General features: G+C 43.6%; 1 protein-coding gene across 2 annotated transcripts in view; it reads right to left on the minus strand.

Moving 5' to 3' along the window:
• elac2 (elaC ribonuclease Z 2) overlaps nt 1-19199 on the minus strand; it is a 54246-nt gene extending 35047 nt beyond the window's left edge. For both annotated transcript variants that reach the window (XM_068004308.1, XM_068004309.1), the window contains exons 1-10: nt 18775-19199; nt 13222-13272; nt 13053-13123; nt 12411-12475; nt 8563-8620; nt 8400-8468; nt 4942-5094; nt 4230-4288; nt 3494-3552; nt 2011-2083 (exon numbers count right to left, since the gene is read on the minus strand). In XM_068004308.1, the coding sequence (XP_067860409.1) occupies nt 2011-2083; nt 3494-3552; nt 4230-4288; nt 4942-5094; nt 8400-8468; nt 8563-8620; nt 12411-12475; nt 13053-13123; nt 13222-13272; nt 18775-19130 (1014 nt within the window). In that variant the 5' untranslated portion in view covers nt 19131-19199. The remainder of the gene's footprint in view (nt 1-2010; nt 2084-3493; nt 3553-4229; nt 4289-4941; nt 5095-8399; nt 8469-8562; nt 8621-12410; nt 12476-13052; nt 13124-13221; nt 13273-18774) is intronic.
• Between the last annotated feature and the right edge of the window lie 231 nt (nt 19200-19430).

Raw genomic sequence — 19430 nt, forward strand, 5'->3', positions numbered from 1 at the left:
CCAGTGGGCCGATGAATGGCAGATGGAGTTTAATTTAGATAAATGTGAGGTGATGCATTTTGGTAGATCGAATCGGGCCAGGACCTACTCCGTTAATGGTAGGGCGTTGGGGAGAGTTATAGAACAAAGAGATCTAGGAGTACAGATTCATAGCTCCTTGAAAGTGGAGTCACAGGTGGATAGGGTGGTGAAGAAGGCATTCAGCATACTTGGTTTCATTGGTCAGAACATTGAATGCAGGAGTTGGGATGTCTTGTTGAAGTTGTACAGGGCATTGGTGAGGCCACACTTGGAGTACTGTGTACAGTTCTGGTCACCCTATTATAGAAAGGATATTATTAAACTAGAAAGAGTGCAGAAAAGATTTACTAGGATGCTACCGGGACTTGATGGTTTGACTTACAGGGAGAGGTTAGACAGACTGGGACTTTATTCCCTGGAGAGTAGGAGGTTAAGGGGTGATCTTATAGAAGTCTATAAAATAATGAGGGGCATAGATAAGGTCGATAGTCAAAATCTTTTCCCAAAGGTAGGGGAGTCTATAACGAGGGGGCACAGATTTAAGGTGAGAGGGGAGAGATACAAAAGGATCCAGAGGGGCAATTTTTTCACTCAAAGGGTGGTGAGTGTCTGGAACGAGCTGCCAGAGGCAGTAGTAGAGGCGGGTACAATTTTGTCTTTTAAAAAGCATTTGGACAGTTACATGGGTAAGATGGGTATCGAGGGATATGGGCCAAGTGCAGGCAATTGGGACTAGCTTAGTGGTATAAACTGGGCGACATGGACATGTTGGGCCGAAGGGCCTGTTTCCATGTTGTAACTTCTATGATTCTATGATTCTATAATTTGCAGGGCTACGGGGAAAGGGCGGGGGAATGGGACGAGCCGGATTGCTCTTGCAGAGAGCAGGTACGGGCTCGACGGGCCGAATGGCCTCCTTCTGTGCTGTGACCATTCTATGATTAAGGAGTTTTGTTCAAGTTATTAATTTTGGCTCGAAGCAGGCACTCAACTTGGAGACTTGTACAAAAAACAGGAGGGCAGTGGCTTGAGATCACTAGGGAACATGGATAAAATTTCCCCTGCTTGCAAGGCCAGAGAGATTGGTAGAAATGGCTTTCAACTTCCCCATCCCCACCCAACCAGGAAGGAATGATATATTCCAATTCTGACACTGGAGGATCGAGAACACAGAAACCTAAGCCCACTCCAGAACCACAGGCTGGTGGGGAAGGCTCTTCAGACATCCCATTCACTGTGGATGACAAAGCTCAGGTGCAAACCGTCCACACACACATTTCAGAGGCCAGATATTACTCAGTAAATCGCTATCGACATCCTTCTCCTCCAAGTGGGGCATTTAACACAAGCTCTTCTATTTAAAGAAAAAACAGTCCTCTTTATTGCATTGACTCTCAACAGGTAACAGCCAGTAGAAAAATAATAATAGAAAACTGGCAGTGCTGATTTGCAGAGGGAGTTTTTGCCCCTTGAAACATGAGTTATTCCCCTCCTCCCATCTTTTCTAACAGATAGATTAATCCGAAATGTGCCAACGAAGAACACTGGGTTTGATTTCTTGTTTTCACTAATTTTAATGAAGAATTAAAGGGGACTGCCACTTTGTCCTCACGTCTATTTTTGCATTAAAATTAGTGAAGAAGAGAATCTCAGTCCCTCAGCGAACTCATGCCAATGAGTGAATTGAACTCAGTACAATTTGCATCAAGGATCACCCTCATCATGAATTTTAACACAATTATCAAAGAAGCTTGAAAAAAGCAAGTTGCAATTTAAGTGGTTTACTAGAATGCAAATAGTGAACAAAACCTGAAATGGCCATTAGAAGCAGCATACATCCTCCCATGCTGCTTGCACCTCATGTCTCTCCTTAACCTGCTACACTGTTGAATTCTGTGGAGTTCCCGTATAAAAGTACAGTACAAATAACATTTGCGAATCCAATCTGATTTGATTAAGATTTGAAAGTCGAAGGAAATATTTACAAACCTCTTTCCCTTCAAACATTACGCTATTTCCATCTTTCAAAGCGGCAACAATTGGGCCGATGGCTGAGGTCCCCCTGAAACACAAAAAGGGGGGAAATGCGGGCACTGCTATCAAATAAGGAGCCAAAGAACGGCCTTGGTCAATAAAACTACCTGTGGGTAAACGAGTCAAAAAATTAATTTTAAAACTAAAATGTTAGTAAAACTCTTTGTCCCCCTTTCCTCTTTAGTATAACTGAAGATAATGACATCAGAACACAAAACATGACTTCCTTTGGCAGAGTTGTGTGAAACTCGCCACTTACCCAGGGCTGGTGTCAGAAAAGCCTGAACCATTAACAGTACAGTGCCGTGAATCTCATGATAATTCAGCAATCCTACACTTCTAAGCATGGAGCCTCGCTCATGCGGATTGTCCAATCCGGGCCCCCATCACGCAAGGTGCTGTGATGGGATTGCTGAATAAACGTTCATAGAATCATAGAAGTTTACAACATGGAAACAGGCCCTTCGGCCCAACATGTCCGTGTCGCCCAGTTTATACCACTAAGCTAGTCCCAATTGCCTGCACTTGGCCCATATCCCTCTATACCCATCTTACCCATGTAACTGTCCAAATGCTTTTTAAAAGACAAAATTGTACCCGCCCCGACTACTGCCTCTGGCAGCTCGTTCCAGACACTCACCACCCTTTGAGTGAAAAAATTGCCCCTCTGGACCCTTTTGTATCTCTCCCCTCTCACCTTAAATCTATGCCCCCTCATTATAGACTCCCCTACCTTTGGGAAAAGATTTTGACTATCTACCTTATCTATGCCCCTCATTATTTTATAGACTTCTATAAGAAAACGAAGTAGTAAATAATGAAGCATTTGGTTCTACATCGTGTCTGAATTTCAGAAAATAAGCACGATCGGTCTTTCTAATAAAGAACTGATTAGAATGATTAACCTTTGGGGGATATCTGAACATTTTTGCACTAAAATATAATCAGATTTTCCTGTATATTTTTAAAAGATCAACATTATGTATAGTTAGGCAAAGTATGAGTGTGAACAGTATTGTAACAAAGCACCGGCATATTAAATAAAAACTGTGGTAAACAGCACCTGAAGGACTGATTAAATGTTTCAGGTGGGACTCTTCATCGGAATGGCAATGAATTTGCTGACAACAGTCACTGCACTTCAAAGAGCACAGTGCGTGTGCAAAGCACTTTAAGATGTTTCTGCGGGCTGTGATGAGGTGCTATATTAATGCATGCCTTTCTTTCAGATGGAGGGTCCCACCAAAAAGTGAGAGATCTTTTCTCTTCCAGATGCTGACTGACTTGCTGTGTATCTCCACTTTAATTTTTACATTTCCCACAGTCACAGTTTTTAATCTTTAATCTGGTGATATTGTTCATTGATGGCAAAATCCTCCCTCGGAACTCCAGAGATCAAAGAAATAAAGATACTGAAGATCAAAGACCTGCTACTTACACTGGCAGACCAAGCTCCTTAGCCTTCATAACGAGGAAGTTTCCTTTCTTCGGATGAAGCTGCAAATGAACGCAGTTTAATTACTAAGAAGAAAAAAGACTTGCATTCATACAGTGCTTTTCACGACCTCAGGACATCCCAAAGCGCTTTACAGCCAACGAAGTACTTTTTGAAGTGCAGTCACTGTTGTAATGTAGAAAACGTGGCAGCTAATTTGCACACAACAAGGTCCCACAAACAACAATGTGACAATGATTAGATAATGTTTTTTTAGTGGTGATGGTTGAGGTACTGAGACAGAGTAAAGGGTTATCTGTGCTCTCCCGATTTGATCATCACCCTCAAGTGGGCAGTGGTGTACTGGTTACATTACTGGACTAATAATGCAGAGGCCTGTACTAATAATCCAGAGAATGAGTGTTTCAGTTTTTAAAAAATGCATTATTTTCAACTCAGCAAGAAATAAAAAGCTTGCAGCAGTAAATGACCATAAAACTGTTGGATTGTCGATAAAAATCAAACTTGAGGCAAGGAAACATACTATCCTTGCCCGGTCTGGCCTGTATGTGACTCCAGTCCCACACCAATGTGGCTGACTCTTCACTCACCTCTGAAGTGACCTAGCAATTTGTACAAGGGAAATTGGGATGGGCAATAAATGCTGGCCTTGCCAGCGATGCCCACATTTCAAGAAGGAATAAAATAAATAAAACTCTGTCCACACGAAAACACCTACCTTGCAGACAAAAGCCACCACCAGGGAAGGGTCTCGATTTGATATTTTTGGGCTTCTCTCTTTAAAAAAAAAGGGCAGGCGTATGTAAAAGAGAGGTTTCAAAAATGTATTACTACCATCACATTGGACAATTACTGGATCACAGCATGTCTCTCCCCAACCCTTCATGTCCTCACCACCCACCACTGCTTGTATCCCACATGTTAGCAGTGTCCCAAGTGACAGCTCATCTCCCATCAGGGTGCCAAGTTCTCCTTGGAGAGGGATCTCCTCCCCTCCACTGCCTCATTCCACTATCCTAGCCCAAAACCACTAACTGATATTAAATTCTTTACAGTCACAACACTGCGTCATCTATTGTAGATGGGAGAACATTTCTGCACAGTGTGTAGAAGCGTAAAGAGGTTTACACAAAACTAGATTTCACGACAGTGCACAGGGGAAATCATCCCTCAAATGTCATCACTTTCTGAATAGGCTCCTGCAGGGGCCAGGAAAAGCCAGCTCTGGAAAAATAAAATCAGCAATTGTTTTTTCATGAAAACCAAGGTTAAAAACTGATGAGTAGCAATGGAGTTCCCCTAATACTGCACTACACAAAGGTTCACGCTCCCAATCATCCACACAATCAAGCAAAGACACACAGAACAACAAAGATCAATACAATCCGAGGGAGAAGAGACTTATTAATGGATCCTGCTGTGCCTCTTACCTGGCTTTTCATTCAGATCTTCCTGCGAGCAGCTCCCACAATCCTCCAGTTGCCGCCTTGCAGCTTTTGGTGAACAGGAGCGGTTGGGGCTGGTTTTGTCAGGTGACCCATCTGGACTACCTGCTCTTTGGCTTTCCTTGGAGTCCAATTTGGCTGCAGTTAAAAGATAAAAGATAAAAGATTTGAACAATTTCTCTGCACCCCCTGCCAAGGTGTTTCAAACTACAATTGGCTACCAGCGACATGCAGGGGATAATAAAACTCAACATTTACCCAAGTCTCAGATACTCTTTATGATACTGGACATTTGTCACCCTCCCTCCCCCTCCACCCCTTATAAAGTCAGCTGATACTATTTGAACCTAATTATACTGTAGCTTTTCTATCAATGTGAAGCTATTTGCAAGTTGCACTGAATCAAAACTGTAGTAAACCTCAGGAATAAAATTGGCAACCTGACAGCACATCAGGTTTGACGAGCAGTACGACACAAAAACAGTTTCACACTGGCTGCCACCCCCACAAAGTGAAGGTCCCAACAGATTCATTGGGTCCTTCTCCTCCACCCACCCGGGAACCATTTCCAGGGTTTATTCTACCAGCTCTCTTCTCTTCCCTTCCTCTCCCAGAAATGCAAGAGTATGGAATATATTGGGCACACAGGCAGAAAAGACAAACAGGTTGAAATTACTCTGAGCAATATTAGTGACAAACAGGTCATTGCAATCGTATAAAATTCTTTTGTCTTCTATTTTCATGAAGGTACCAATTCCTCTATTCGATACAGGTCATTGGCCAAGATAGCACATATAAATTTGACACAAACACATTAACAGGTTCATTGTCAAAAATTGCAGGAGGACAATTCCATTCCCAAAGAAACTAAACTTACAAGTCAATAAGTAGTCAAGTTGTGGTCTGGCCAGAGCATTGTACAGTTTGATCACAACTTCCTCTGACTTGTATTCTACTGTTTTGGTTAGGTCATTCAACACTCTGTTGGCTTTGTTGATTGCTGCATTAGTTGAACATTTTGAACGTCGAATCTACCAAGACTTCTAGGTCTCTTCAACCATAGCTATTTCAATGCCATTAGTGGAGTATGTGTGTTGCCCATTTTTCCTTTCGAGATGCAGCACTTCACACTTGTCTGTACTAAATTTAATCTGCCACAGTTCTGCCCACCTAGAGTTTTGTCCAACTCATGCTGTAATTTCTGAGCTGCCTTGTCCAATTCCACAGCCCCTCCTGGGGTTTGGTATCATCTGCAAATCTGACCAATTTACACTGGGTTACAGTCCAAATCATTGATATAAATTAGAAACAGTACAATTTCTGATACTAATTATTGATGATCCCCACTCAGTACTTACCACGATGCCCATCCTGATGTAATTTCTAACAGTACCTACCCTTCCACTAATTTCTTATCAATACCCAGGATTTACTCTGATTCCTCACACCATTGAGCTTAACTAATAGTCTAGATACATGCTGCTGGGTTTACCATAATCCTCTCTGGATATCACTTCTTCAAAGTCAAGGAGATTGATCAGACTCTCAAAAAATGCCAGCAACACATACCTCAAAGCAGACAGGTGGTACTGCATAAGTTTAAAACAGCACTCCCTCAATCTTCCAAATTCAAATATATTGAGGAGATAGGGGGGTGGGGGGGAAATGGCAAAAAATGCTTGAGGTGTAAATAAAAATACAAATACATAAGAACATAAGAAATAGGAGCAGGAGTAGGCCAATCGGCCCCTCGAGCCTGCTCCGCCATTCAATAAGATCATGGCTGATCTGATCCTAACCTCAAATCTAAATTCATGTCCAATTTCCTGCCCGCTCCCCGTAACCCCTAATTCCCTTTACTTCTAGGAAACTGTCTATTTCTGTTTTAAATTTATTTAATGATGTAGCTTCCACAGCTTCCTCGGGCAGCAAATTCCACAGACCTGCTACCCTCTGAGTGAAGAAGTTTCTCCTCATCTCAGTTTTGAAAGATTATGCCCCCTAGTTCTAGTTTCACCCATCCTTGGGAACATCCTTACCGCATCCACCCGATCAAGCCCCTTCACAATCTTACATGTTTCAATAAGATCGTCTCGCATTCTTCTGAGCTCCAATGAGTAGAGTCCCAATCTACTCAACCTCTCCTCATATGTCCACCCTCTCATCCCTGGGATTAACCGAGTGAACCTTCTTTGTACTGCCTCGAGAGCAAGTATGTCTTTTCTTAAGTATGAACACCAAAACTGTATGCAGTATTCCAGGTGCGGTCTCACCAATACCTTATATAACTGCAGCAATACCTCCCTGTTTTTATATTCTATCCCCCTAGCAATAAAAGCCAACATTCCGTTGGCCTTCTTGATCACCTGCTGCACCTGCATACTAACTTTTTGATTTTCTTGCACGAGGACCCCCAGATCCCTTTGTACTGCAGTACTTTCCAGTCTCTCGCCATTAAGATAATAGCTTGCTCTCTGATTTTTCCTGCCAAAGTGCATAACCTCACATTTTCCAATATTGTATTGCATCTGCCAAATCTCCGCCCACTCACCCAGCCTGTCTATATCCCCTTGTAGGTTTTTTATGTCCTCCTCACTCTCTACTTTCCCTCCCATCTTTGTATCATCTGCAAACTTTGATATGTTACACTCGGTCCCCTCCTCCAAATCGTTAATATAGATTGTAAAGAGTTGGGGACCCAGCACCGACCCCTGCAGAACACCACTGGCTACTGGTTGCCAGTCCGAGAATGAACCATTTATCCCAACTCTCTGCTTCCTGTTAGATAATCAATCCTCCACCCATGCCAGAATATTACCCCCAATCCAGTGATTCTTTATCTTGAGCAATAATCTTTTATGTGGCACCTTGTCAAATGCTTTCTGGAAGTCTAAATACACTACGTCCACTGGTTCCCCTTTATCCACCCTGTACGTTATGTCCTCAAAGAACTCAAGCAAATTTGTCAGACATGACTTCCCCTTCGTAAAGCCATGCTGACTTTGTCCTATTAAGTTACGTTTATCCAAATGTTCTGCTACTGTCTCCTTAATAATAGACTCCAAAACTTTACCCACCTTTAGTATTGAACATTTATTGCAAGAATTCACTTTCTAGGCCACAAAATGATGTGCTCAGAACCTCAATTATAATGTAGCACAGGAGGAAACCATTTTACTAAGGGAGCTGTGCTTACCCTAGCCTGTCCCATCAAGGCCACAAAGTCCGAGCTGCTGCAAATAGTGTCATTCCAATTAGAGGCTAATTGCTGTTGGTTTGGGAAGTTTGGCTGTACACTGGCAACAGCTGCCAGTAAATCCCCATCTCCTCTCCTTGAGGAAGAGGCCAGGTTATCAAGGTCAGAAGAAACCAGCAGGAAACGACTGACTTTCTTTTTAAAAAAAAGTCATGAGTGGAGGTGGAATTGGAGAAATAACACTTACCAAATATTGGCACCTGATGCACAGTCATAGTATCATCAGTATATTCTGTGTCTGTGTAAGGGCGGACAGCTAGTAAGAAAGAAGGGCATTTCATAATTAGCTGAAAAGATTAATTCGTGTACAATGATCTAGGTAATGCAAACATTAAATCCACAAGTCCTACCTAAATCTATTCCTTGTAGTGACCCAGAGAACGTTCTAATCGCAGCTAAATATTTATCCTTTCAAAGAAAGAAATGAAAACTGGTGTTAATTGAACAATGCATTATTTTCAACTCAGCAACCAAGGAACTTACAACATTAAAAGCTTAACATGTTTTGAGGGTAACTGTTGTACTTGGCAACTTACAATTTTAAACCTTTTAAGACAGGACTTCCATTTGTCTCCCGATTTGCATTTTGCGCAGGGCCTGCAATAGCCGCTGCTCATTTTTACACTAATCAGGAGTGTAATCACTACCTCTGTCACAGGAAATCATCCCAATTGAATAATCCTGTTTGTGAAATGGTATTTTCTATGCTAGGCGGACTTCTATTTGCAACTGCGATCAGGGCAACCGTGAGGTAAATGTAGCTCTTGCACCAAACTGTTGGCAGAGCGGAGAATTGTCCCTCCTGACAATGGTAAGAGTCCTGAAAAAAAATAGTTGTATTAGGTGTTAGCTGTGGCTCAGTAGGTAGCACTCTTTGAAGTAACAGAAAGAGTAGATAAGGAGAATGCAGTGGATATATTTGGATTTTCAAAAGGACTTCGAAACGGTACCGCATAGTAGTCTCATGACTAAGGTCAGATCATGGGGAGTCAGGGGACAGGTAGCAGAATGGATAGCAAGCTGGCTACAAAACAGAAAACAGAGAGTAGGAGTTAAGGGTAGCTACTCAGACTGGCAAAAGGTGGAAAGTGGTGTTCCACAAGGATCGGTGCTGGGACCACTGTTGTTCACAACTGACATTAATGATTTGGACTTGGGAATCAGAAGAACAATCTCAAAATCTGCGGATGACACCAAATTGGGGGTGTAGTTAATACAAAGGAAGAATGCATCAAAATGCAAGACAACATTAATAAACTTGCAGAACGTGCGTGTAATTGGCAAATTAATTTCAATATAGCTAAGTGTGAGGTGGTGCATTTTCGTAGGAAGAATAAGGAGGCGACATACTGCTTGGATAATAAGAGTCTAAATGGGATAGAGGAGCAGAGGGATCTAGGGGTACAGATACACAAATCACTAAAAGTAGTGACACAGGTGAATAAGGTCATAAAATAGGCAAACCAAGTACTGGGGTTCATTTCTAGAGGGGTAGAATTAAAAAGGAGAGAAGTTGTGTTAAACTTGAATAGAACCTTGGTGAGGCCACACTTGGTGTATTGTGCACAGTTCTAGTCTCCATATTATAAAAAGAATGTAGAGGCATTGGAGAAGGTGAAAAAAAGATTCACGAGGATTATATTGGAACTAAGAGGATATACTTATCAGGAAAGGCTGAACAGGCTGGGGCTCTTTTCTCTAGAAAAGGAAAGGCTGAGGGGTGACCTGATAGGGGTCTTTAAAATAATGAAATGGTTTGATAGGGTGGACATGGAGAAAATGTTTACACTTGTGGGGGTGTCCAAAACTAGAGGTCATAAATATGATAGTCACTAACAAATCCGATAGGGAACTCAGGAGAAACTTCTTTTCCCAGAGAGTGGTTAGAATGTGGAACTCGGTACCACAAGGAGCAGATGTGGCAAATAACAAATGCATTTAAGGGGAAGCTAGATAAGCACACAAGGGAGAAAGGGATAGAAGGGTACGCTGATATGGTTAGCTGAAGAAGGGAGGAGGCTGATATGGAGCATAAACGCTGGCATAGACCAGTTGGGATGAATGGCCTGTTTCTGTGCTGTAGACCTCATGTAGAAGGCTGTGGTTTCAAGTCCCACTCCAGAGACCCGAGCAAAAAATCCAGGCGGACACTCCAGTGCAGTGCTGAGGGAGTGCTGCACTGTGGGAGGTGCCGTCTTATAGATGTGATATTAAACCGAGGCCCCATCAACCCTCTCAGGTGGAAGTAAAAGATCCACGGCACTATTCGAAGAAGAGTAGAGTAGTTCTCCCCAGTGTCCTCGCCAATATTTATCCTTCAACCAACATCACTGAAACAGATTATCTGGTCATGATAACACTGCTGCTTGTGGGACCTTGCTGCAGCAAACTGGCTGCCGCGTTTCCAACATTACAACAGTGACTACACTTCAAAAATACTCCATTGGCTGTAAAGTGCTTTGGGACGTCCTGACTCAGAAGCAAGGATGCTACCACTGAGCCATGGATGTCAGGAGGCCAAGAATGCAACCGTGCAGGCACAGGAAAAGAAACCATTGGAGGCCATGTAATGTCCATAGTGCGACTAGTTTAGAATCATTTAAGTTACAGCACAGAAGGAGGCCATTCGGCTCATCGAGTCTGTGCCGGCTGATAAAGAGCCATCCAGCCGAATCCCACTTTCCAGTTCTTGGTCCATAGCCTTGTAGGTTACGGCACTTCAAGTGTATATTCAAATACTTCTTCAATGAAATGAGGGTTTCTGCCTCGACCACCCTTTCAGGTAGTGAGTTCCAGACCCCCACCACCCTCTGGGTAAAAAAAATTCTCAACTCCCCTCTAATCCTTCTACCAATTACTTTTAATCTATGCCCCCTGGTTATTGACCACTGTGCTCAGGGAAATAGGTCCTTCCTATCCAAACTATCTAGGCCCCTCATAATTTTATTAACCTCAATTAAATCTCCCCTCAGCCTCCTCTGTTCCAAAGAAAACAACCCCAGCCTATCCAATCTTTCCTCATAGCTAAAATTCTCCAGTCCTGGCAACATCCTCCTAAATCTCCTCTGTACCGTCTCTGGTGCAATCACATCTTTCCTGTAATATGACGACCAGAACTGTACACAGTACCCTAGCTGTGGCCTAACTAGTGTTTTATACAGTTCTAGCATAACCTCCATGCTCTTATATTCTGTGCCTCAGCTAATAAAGGAAAGTATCCTGAATGCGTTCTTAACCACTTTATCTACCTGTCCTACTAGCTTCAAGGATGTGTGGACATGCACTCCAAGGTCCCTCTGTTCCTCTATACTTCTCAGTATCCTCCCATTTATTGTGTATTCCCTTGCCTTGTTTGCCCTCCCAAATGCATTACCTCACACATCTCTGGATTGAATTCCATTTGCCACTTTTCTGCCCACCTGACCAGTCCATTGATATCTTCCTGCAGTATACAGCTTTCTTCTCACTATCAACCACACGGTCAATTTTTGTATCATCTGTAAACTTCTTAAATGTAAGAGGCATGATTAAGTCTAAATCATTGACATATACCACAAAAAGCAAGGGATCCAGTACTGAGGCCTGTGGAATCCCACTGGAAACAGCCTTCCAGTCGCAAAACACCAGTCGACCATTATCCTTTGCTTCCTGCCACTGAGCCAATTCTGGATCCAACTAGCCACTTTCCCTTGGATCCCACTTGCCACTTTCCCTTGGTTCCCATGGGCTTTTACTTTTCTGACCAGTCAGCCATGTGGGACCTTGTCAAAAGCCATGCTCAATCAAACACGCTATCCTCATCAATCCTCCTTGTTACCGCCTCAAAAAATTCAATCCAAACCTAACTTGGATTTGTCACGTAAACTAAATGACAAATCTTGTATTCCAGACATTCAGTGGAGGCAGAAGCTGATAGTAATTACCAACACAACTAGTGGGATACAGAAAGTAACCCTGAGCGACACTTGAAGGCACGTCATTAATTTGATTATTTTCCATATCTCACTGCTCTCAGGTCCATGAGCAGATTGATGTGCAGTACAGGATCAACAGAAATTTCACACCAATCTATTTTATTTCTTCCTTTGTACAAGACTGCAAACTGAAAATGTATCTATGTACATGAAGTGCATCATGGGCCTACAGCACCCACAGCTTCTTTGTTTGCTTGCAACCCACCAATCTCCTTTCTACTTACAAACTGTGGAGGTCCGGAAAACACACATTTGGGAACGCCAGTGTCCTTCAGCGTTAGAATCATACCTAAAGAACACATTTTTAAGGGCAGAGTTAGTCTTCTTGGCAGATTTAGGGAAGGAAGCCTGCTGACCTTACCCAGTTTGGCCTATACATGGCTCGAATCCCACACCAACGTGACTGACTCTTAACTGTCCTCCAAAGCGGCCAAGCAAGCCATGCAAGTTGTATCAAACTGTTACTCATGACAACTAGCGATGGGCAATAAATGTCAGCAACAACTCCGACCGGAGAATGAATTAAATAATTTCTATGGGCCCCACAAACAATAAACCTGCCCCTCTCTACCTGCACCCCCATACCCCACAACACCCCATGTTCCCCATACATCCACAGGACCCTCACCCACAACCCCGATACAACTACATGATCCACACACCATTTGACCTTGTGATTCAGTTAATTCCACACAAACGTTTCAGTTTTCTGATGCAAGGATTCAGGAAACATTTCAGAGTTGTTAGTGCTCGAATTGTTAGAATTCTAACTCAAATACTTCATCAATTCCATTCAGTTTGTTCAAACAAAAAAAAAACACAAGCTCAAATTCAATTAAGTTCCTGTACAATGTCTGTTTTCCTACCAGATAATCCTCCGACATTGGACCAACTCATCCTCGTCACAAAAACGTTGTCAAGACGAGCAACCTTTAGCCTTTAAGCGAGAACAAAAACATTTCACAAAAAGGACATCGCACATTCCCAAGCAAGACTCATTAATGTGCTAGTGTTTGATTAAAGAGAAATCCTTACTTGTGTTCCTGCATAAGCCTCTGTGTCCCTTCTCCGCAATTAAAGAGATATCTGTAATATGTAAATACAGTAAACAGTCATCAGGGGCTAAACCAGTTTTAAAGTAATCAGCTATCTTTGATTGTACTTGGGCTTCTCTGTCAGCAGAAAAAAACTCTTCTGTAAAAGGGCGCAATCACCCGAAGCAGAAGGTAATCACCTTCCTTGCAAACACCGTTGACTGAGAATCAAGCCTCAAGTCTCACATCCTACAATAAAGTTGAAGTAGAAAATAGTTGGTGTAATCACAATGCTCCACATTTCAACTGTTTCTGCATTCTTTAAAACAAGGTCATGATCACATCTTTACCAAGTACACTACTGACATCCAGTGGCAGAATAACAATATTCCATTCGCCGTCATTTTTCAATATGTAGACATTCTTTCTATAATATTCAAACCGTGGCCTCCACGCCCAGGCATTCAGCTCTTGAAGCCCACACAACTCAGTTGGTACGTATGCCTCCGAAACCTGGCAATATATCTTATTTTCTGGTTTGTCTTGCTTTAAATTTGTGGGACGGACTTTTGAAAAGGGCTGCTGCCTCATTGGTGGGTAAATGCTAAGTCAGAACAGCAAGATTTACACATTAGGGGTTACATAAACCTTGTGACCCCGGAGGTTCACTAATACCTGTGCGACCCACGAAGACAAAATGCCTGGGTACCCCTGAAGTAGACTATTATCCACTAACATCTGTAACTACAATTAACAAGTAATTTATTGAGTGTGAAGCGCTTTGGGACATCCCGAAGACATGAAAGGTGCCACATCACTGCAAGTTTTGTTTCTTAACACTTTCATTAGTTGCTAGGTGTCAGTCAGCTCTAACAATGACCATTTTTCTTCCCATTAAAAGATAGATCCAATCAGATGTAGAAATGTTCCAGAATGTATCGTACCTACTTGCATATAAGGCGACCTCCAAAAATGACACACAATAAATCCACGACTCTAACATGGGTCAACATTACAAAGCTTCTAACCAGCAAATTTCTCACCAAGTTTACTGGCATCAACAAATACATGTGTTCTCTGTTCTTTCTCATTTCAATCTGCAGACCCCATCTGCCACTGTGCTACTCTTCAAGCCACAGTGATATTTATATGGCAACTCTCCTCTCCTCCAACTTTAGTCATGGGCTCCTGCATTGATTTTAAATCTTCTCTCCCTATCTCTGTTCTGCTGGGCTGTCTCCAATTTTAGGTCAGCAGTGCGAGCTTAGAAAGAATAAACTTACATTTATATAGCGCCTTTCACAACCTCAGGTTGACCCAATGCACTTTACTTTTAAGAACTTTTAAAAAAAAATGTGTAGTCACTATTGTAATGTAGGGAAATACCACAGCAATTAATTATGTTGATTGAGGGATAAATATTGGCCAGGACACCAGGAAAACCCCCTGTTGTTCTTCAAAATAATGTCATCGGATCTTTTACGTCCACCTGAGAGGACAGACAGGACCTCGCTTTAATGTCTCATCTGAGAAACGGCACCTCCGACAGTGCAGCATTCCCTCAGTACTGCGCTGAAGTGTCAGCCTGGATTATGTGCTCAAGTCCTGGAGTAAGGCTTGAACCCACGACCTTCCCACTGAGCCAAGGCTGACACCGTGAAGGGGGGAAACTAGTCCTTCAAATATCAGAGCACTGGAGGAGAGGAGGGCTATGACAGCTGATAGAAGTACAGTGGCATGTTGGAAAAGCTGAGTCAGGCTATGACTGGCACAGATGATACCTGATTCCTGCTTTTAGCCCCAAACCGGGATATATATTTTTTGAACATTTCCCTCCCACAAACAATGCGCTCCCGAGAGGACCTTTAACTTGTAAGAAAGCCCAAGCAGCTTTGCTTGAAGAGCCTCAGCAAGACTTGAGATACAGATCAGGATGTCCTGTGCAGCAGAGGACACTGTATCTCAACTCACCTTTGAGCTCATTCCATGATTAATATTTTGTCTGGCTACTGAGAGACATGTGTTTTTGCGCACCAGAGCATTCTGGCAATATTTTCAATCTGAGCCACTTACTTTTAACGCACTTTTGCCAAGTACATGTGATATCCAGCCATTTTTTTTTTAAAAAAGTACCCGCGGGGCACAACCTCCTTCCCAACACATCCAGTTTCTTGGACTCCTCAGATGAGGGTGTAGAAGATTATCCAATAACTCAAAGACCTGAGTGTCACTTCGTAAAAACAGCCTTAGGGCCACAGATTTTTACATTAGCCCACATTCTTCCAATCCAAATAAAGCTCAAGTCCAAGACAATACCTGTGGCGTTATTCCACAAGGCATCAAACAGATGCTCTGGTAGTGCACAGTACTGAGTCTCCTCAGAAACTGCAAATGCCAAGATTTTGCAGGAGAGTACTGGAGAAAAAATGCTGAGTCATAAACAGCTTGTCCATTCAAGCCTAACTTGCTTTTATATAGTGCCTTTAACGTAGTAAAGTGTTCCAAGGTGCTTCGCGAGAGCGTAATCAAACAAAATTTGACACGGAGCCAAAGAGGGAGACATTAGGACAGGTGACCAAAAGCTTGGACAAAGGGGTAGGCTTTAAGGAGAGTCTTAAGGGGGAGCAGTGGAGAGATTTAGGGAGGGAATTCCAGAGCTTAGGGCCTAGACAGCTGAAGATACAGACACCAATGGTGGGGTGAAGGAAGTGGGGGATCGACAAGAGGCCAGAGTTGGAGGAATATAGAATTCTCAGAGGGTTGGAGGAGGTTAAAGAGTTAGGGCGGGGCGAGGCCATGGAATGAGAAGTCGGCCGGGAGAGCATTGGAATAGTTGAGTCTGGAGGTTAAAAAAAAAGCATGGATGACAGTTTCAGTGGCAGATGGGCTGAGGCAGGGGCGGAGTCAGGCGATATTACGAAGTTGGAAAGCAGTAGTCTTGATGATGGAGAGGATATGGGGTCGGCAGCTCAGCTCAGGGTTGAATAGGATGCCATGGTTGCAAACAGGTTCAGTCTGAGACAGTGGCCAGGGAGGGGGATGGAATTGGTGGCGAAGGAATGGAATTTGTGGCGGGGGCTGAAGACAATAACTTTGATCTTCTGAATAATTAATTGGCAATACAACAATTGCCTAACTGCTTTTGAACCCTCAAGTATCTTCGACTAAGTCAAGAGTAGGAAATGGCTTAAAATTTACAAGCTGTAGTCTGACAGAAGAGCTGAGGAGTGCAAAGAGGAGAGAAAGAGAGTCTGTGGGTGGGACTTTTAAGTAGTATGGGTGTAAACAGATCGCATGACCAGATATCATAAACTCATTGAGGGAAACTAATCTAGTTATTTCTCCCTGGTGAATTAAGATATTTAAAAATGCATGCAATAGTCAAACATACAAGAATAGTTAACAGATAATTAACAATATGTAACAGCCTGGTATTACAATCCAGTGAGATAAAATTGTGTCTGAGTCATGAGACAATACCTTCTAAAAGCTGTTATTTTCCTGCATTCTGATATAAAGATACCCTTAATTAAGTCATACAGAATCCCACTTTACTTGCTCAGCTATTGCATTCAGAACCCGTGACTCTGCACTATTTTTAAAGCACTAAGCAAACCAACCAATCTGGTTGAACCCAGCCAATCTTTAACCATTCAGTAGTAGCAAGTTATAAAACAATAAAGCTGGGCAGGTATGAAGCACAGCTGAATCTGATATACAGAGCTCAGGTTTTGCTGCTTAAGTTTATCCAAACTTCTTCAATCAATACTTTACATATTGCTGCCATCTTTCAAATGAGACATTAAACCAAGGCTCCGTCTCTCAGGTAGATGTAAAAGATCCCACGGCACTATTTTTAAGAAGAGCAGGGGAGTTCTCCCCAGAGTCCTGGCAAATATTTATCCCTCACCACGAAAACAGATTATCTGGTCATTGTCACATTGCTGTTTGCTGTGCACAAATTACCTCTCACATTTCAATCACAACAGTGACTACGCTTCTTAACTACTTCATCAGCTGTAAAGCGCTTTGGAACATCCTGAGGTGATGAAAGAAGCTCTATAAATGCATTTATGTCTTTCTTTTATCTTTCCTGTAAGGAACACAAGAAACTAAAATAATTTAGAGGCCAATGAAGAACTCCTCTGGGGTGTGAGGTACTTCCTCCTAAATATTTGAAACAGTGATGCCATATGTCAATATATTTAATCGATATTAACCCATGTCCCCAGACTCAATACGATACTCTAGAACTCCAAGGTGGTTAGCATTCCCCTATATTTTTAATTTATATAAGTTATATATCATTTTGTTCGATATTCACTTTCCCAGAGTTTGGGTGTAAAATTCTGCAGGCCCACTACACAGATTGCCATATCAGACATTTTAGCAACTAAAAGTGAAGGGTATCCTGGTGGCACACTTAAGGACGAGGAAGGGGGTAGGCATTTTTTAAAACTCATTCATGGGATGTGGGCGTCGCTGGCGAGGCCAGCATTTATTGCCCATCCTTAATTGCCCTTGAGAAGGTGGTGGTGAGCCGCCTTCTTGAACCGCTGCAGTCCGTGTGGCGAAGGTTCTCCCACAGTGCTGCTAGGTAGGGAGTTCCAGGATTTTGACCCAGCGACGATAAAGGAACGGCGACATATTTCCAAGTCGGGATGGTGAGAGACTTGCAGGGGAACGTGCAGGTGGTGTTGTTCCCATATGCCTGCTGCCCTTGTCCTTCTAGGTGGCAGAGGTCGCGGAGGTGCTGTCGAAGAAGCCTTGGCGAGTTGCTGCAGTGCATCCTGTGGATGGTACACACTGCAGCCACAGTGCGCCGGTGGTGAAGGGAGTGAACATTTAGGGTGGTGGATGGGGTGCCAATCAAGCGGACTGCTTTGTCCTGGATGGCGTCAAGCTTCTTGAGTGTTGTTGGAGCTGCACTCATCCAGGCAAGTGGAGTGTATTCCATCACACTCCTGACTTGTGCCTTGTAGATGGTGGAAAGGCTTTGGGGAGTCAGGTGGTGAGTCACTTGCTGCAGAATACCCAGCCTCTGACCTGCTCTTGTAGCCACAGTATTTATATGGCTGGTCCAGTTAAGTTTCTGGTCAATGGTGACCCCCAGGATGTTGATTGTGGGGGATTCGGCGACGGTAATGACGTTGAATGTCAACGGGAGGTGGTTAGGCTCTCTCTTGTTGGAAATAGTCATTGCCCGGCACTTGTCTGGCGCGAATGTTACTTGCCACTTATCAGCCCAAGCCTGGACGTTGTCCAGGTCTTGCTGCACGCGGGCTTGGACTGCTTCATTATCTGAGGGGTTGCGAATGGAACCGAACACTGTGCAATCGTCAGCGAACATCCCCATTTCTAACCTTATGATGGAGGGAAGGTCACTGATGAAGCAGCTGAAGACCATTCAGACTATCAAATAAAGATTAAAGTTTTGGGAATTTGGCAATTATATACATTTCACAAAGAGATACAGAACCTCGACAAGCAGGGCAATATCCTCTTGAGTGAGCAAATAAAGTCTGATAATGCAACGAAAGTTGTCATTATTTACCTATTATATTCAGAGAAGACATAGAGGGAGGCTCCAGCCTCCCTGCTCCCGGACCCCACGACCTGCAGATAGACAGTCGCAGGTCCATGCGTGTCCGCCCCTCTCCTCTTCTCCCTGGATTTTATGTGTCGCAGGGTGTCCTTGGGGGGCTTCTCCCTCCTGCCGGACAGGGTCCTGTGGTTCCCGGCCGGACTGAGCGACATGCTGCAGGTCGGCAGGGACCAGGCTGTGTCTGTGGCCGCGGCAGAGCGCGGCTCCACGGGGAGGGCGAGTTTCAGGCGTGCGGAGGAGGAGGAGGAGAAGCGGCGGAGGCGCTGCGTCCACCCCGCGAGTCTCTGCAACCCGTTCGGGAACATCCAAAGCTTCCAGCTCGCCACTGTCACCTCGGCATGGTCTCTCCGCTTCACTGCATGCACCGCCCTCGCTTTCCGTCGCTGCTTCTCTGACAACTTCTGGTGCAGAGTTTCCCCGCCCCCCCCCCCCCCGGATCGGAGCAAAGAGCTTCCGAGTGCAGCAGAGAACCAACAAAGTATCTGAACTGAAAGCGATCTCAAGGTTGCAAAGGAAATTGCGCAGTCCCGAGTGCCAACCATTGCAACGCGCCAGCAGTCGAACTGACAACCATCGTATATTAAGCTGGGCTGAATAAAAATTAG

This window comes from Heptranchias perlo, chromosome 23 (assembly GCF_035084215.1).
Source record: "Heptranchias perlo isolate sHepPer1 chromosome 23, sHepPer1.hap1, whole genome shotgun sequence".
In the NCBI taxonomy this organism is placed as follows: Eukaryota; Metazoa; Chordata; class Chondrichthyes; order Hexanchiformes; family Hexanchidae; genus Heptranchias; species Heptranchias perlo.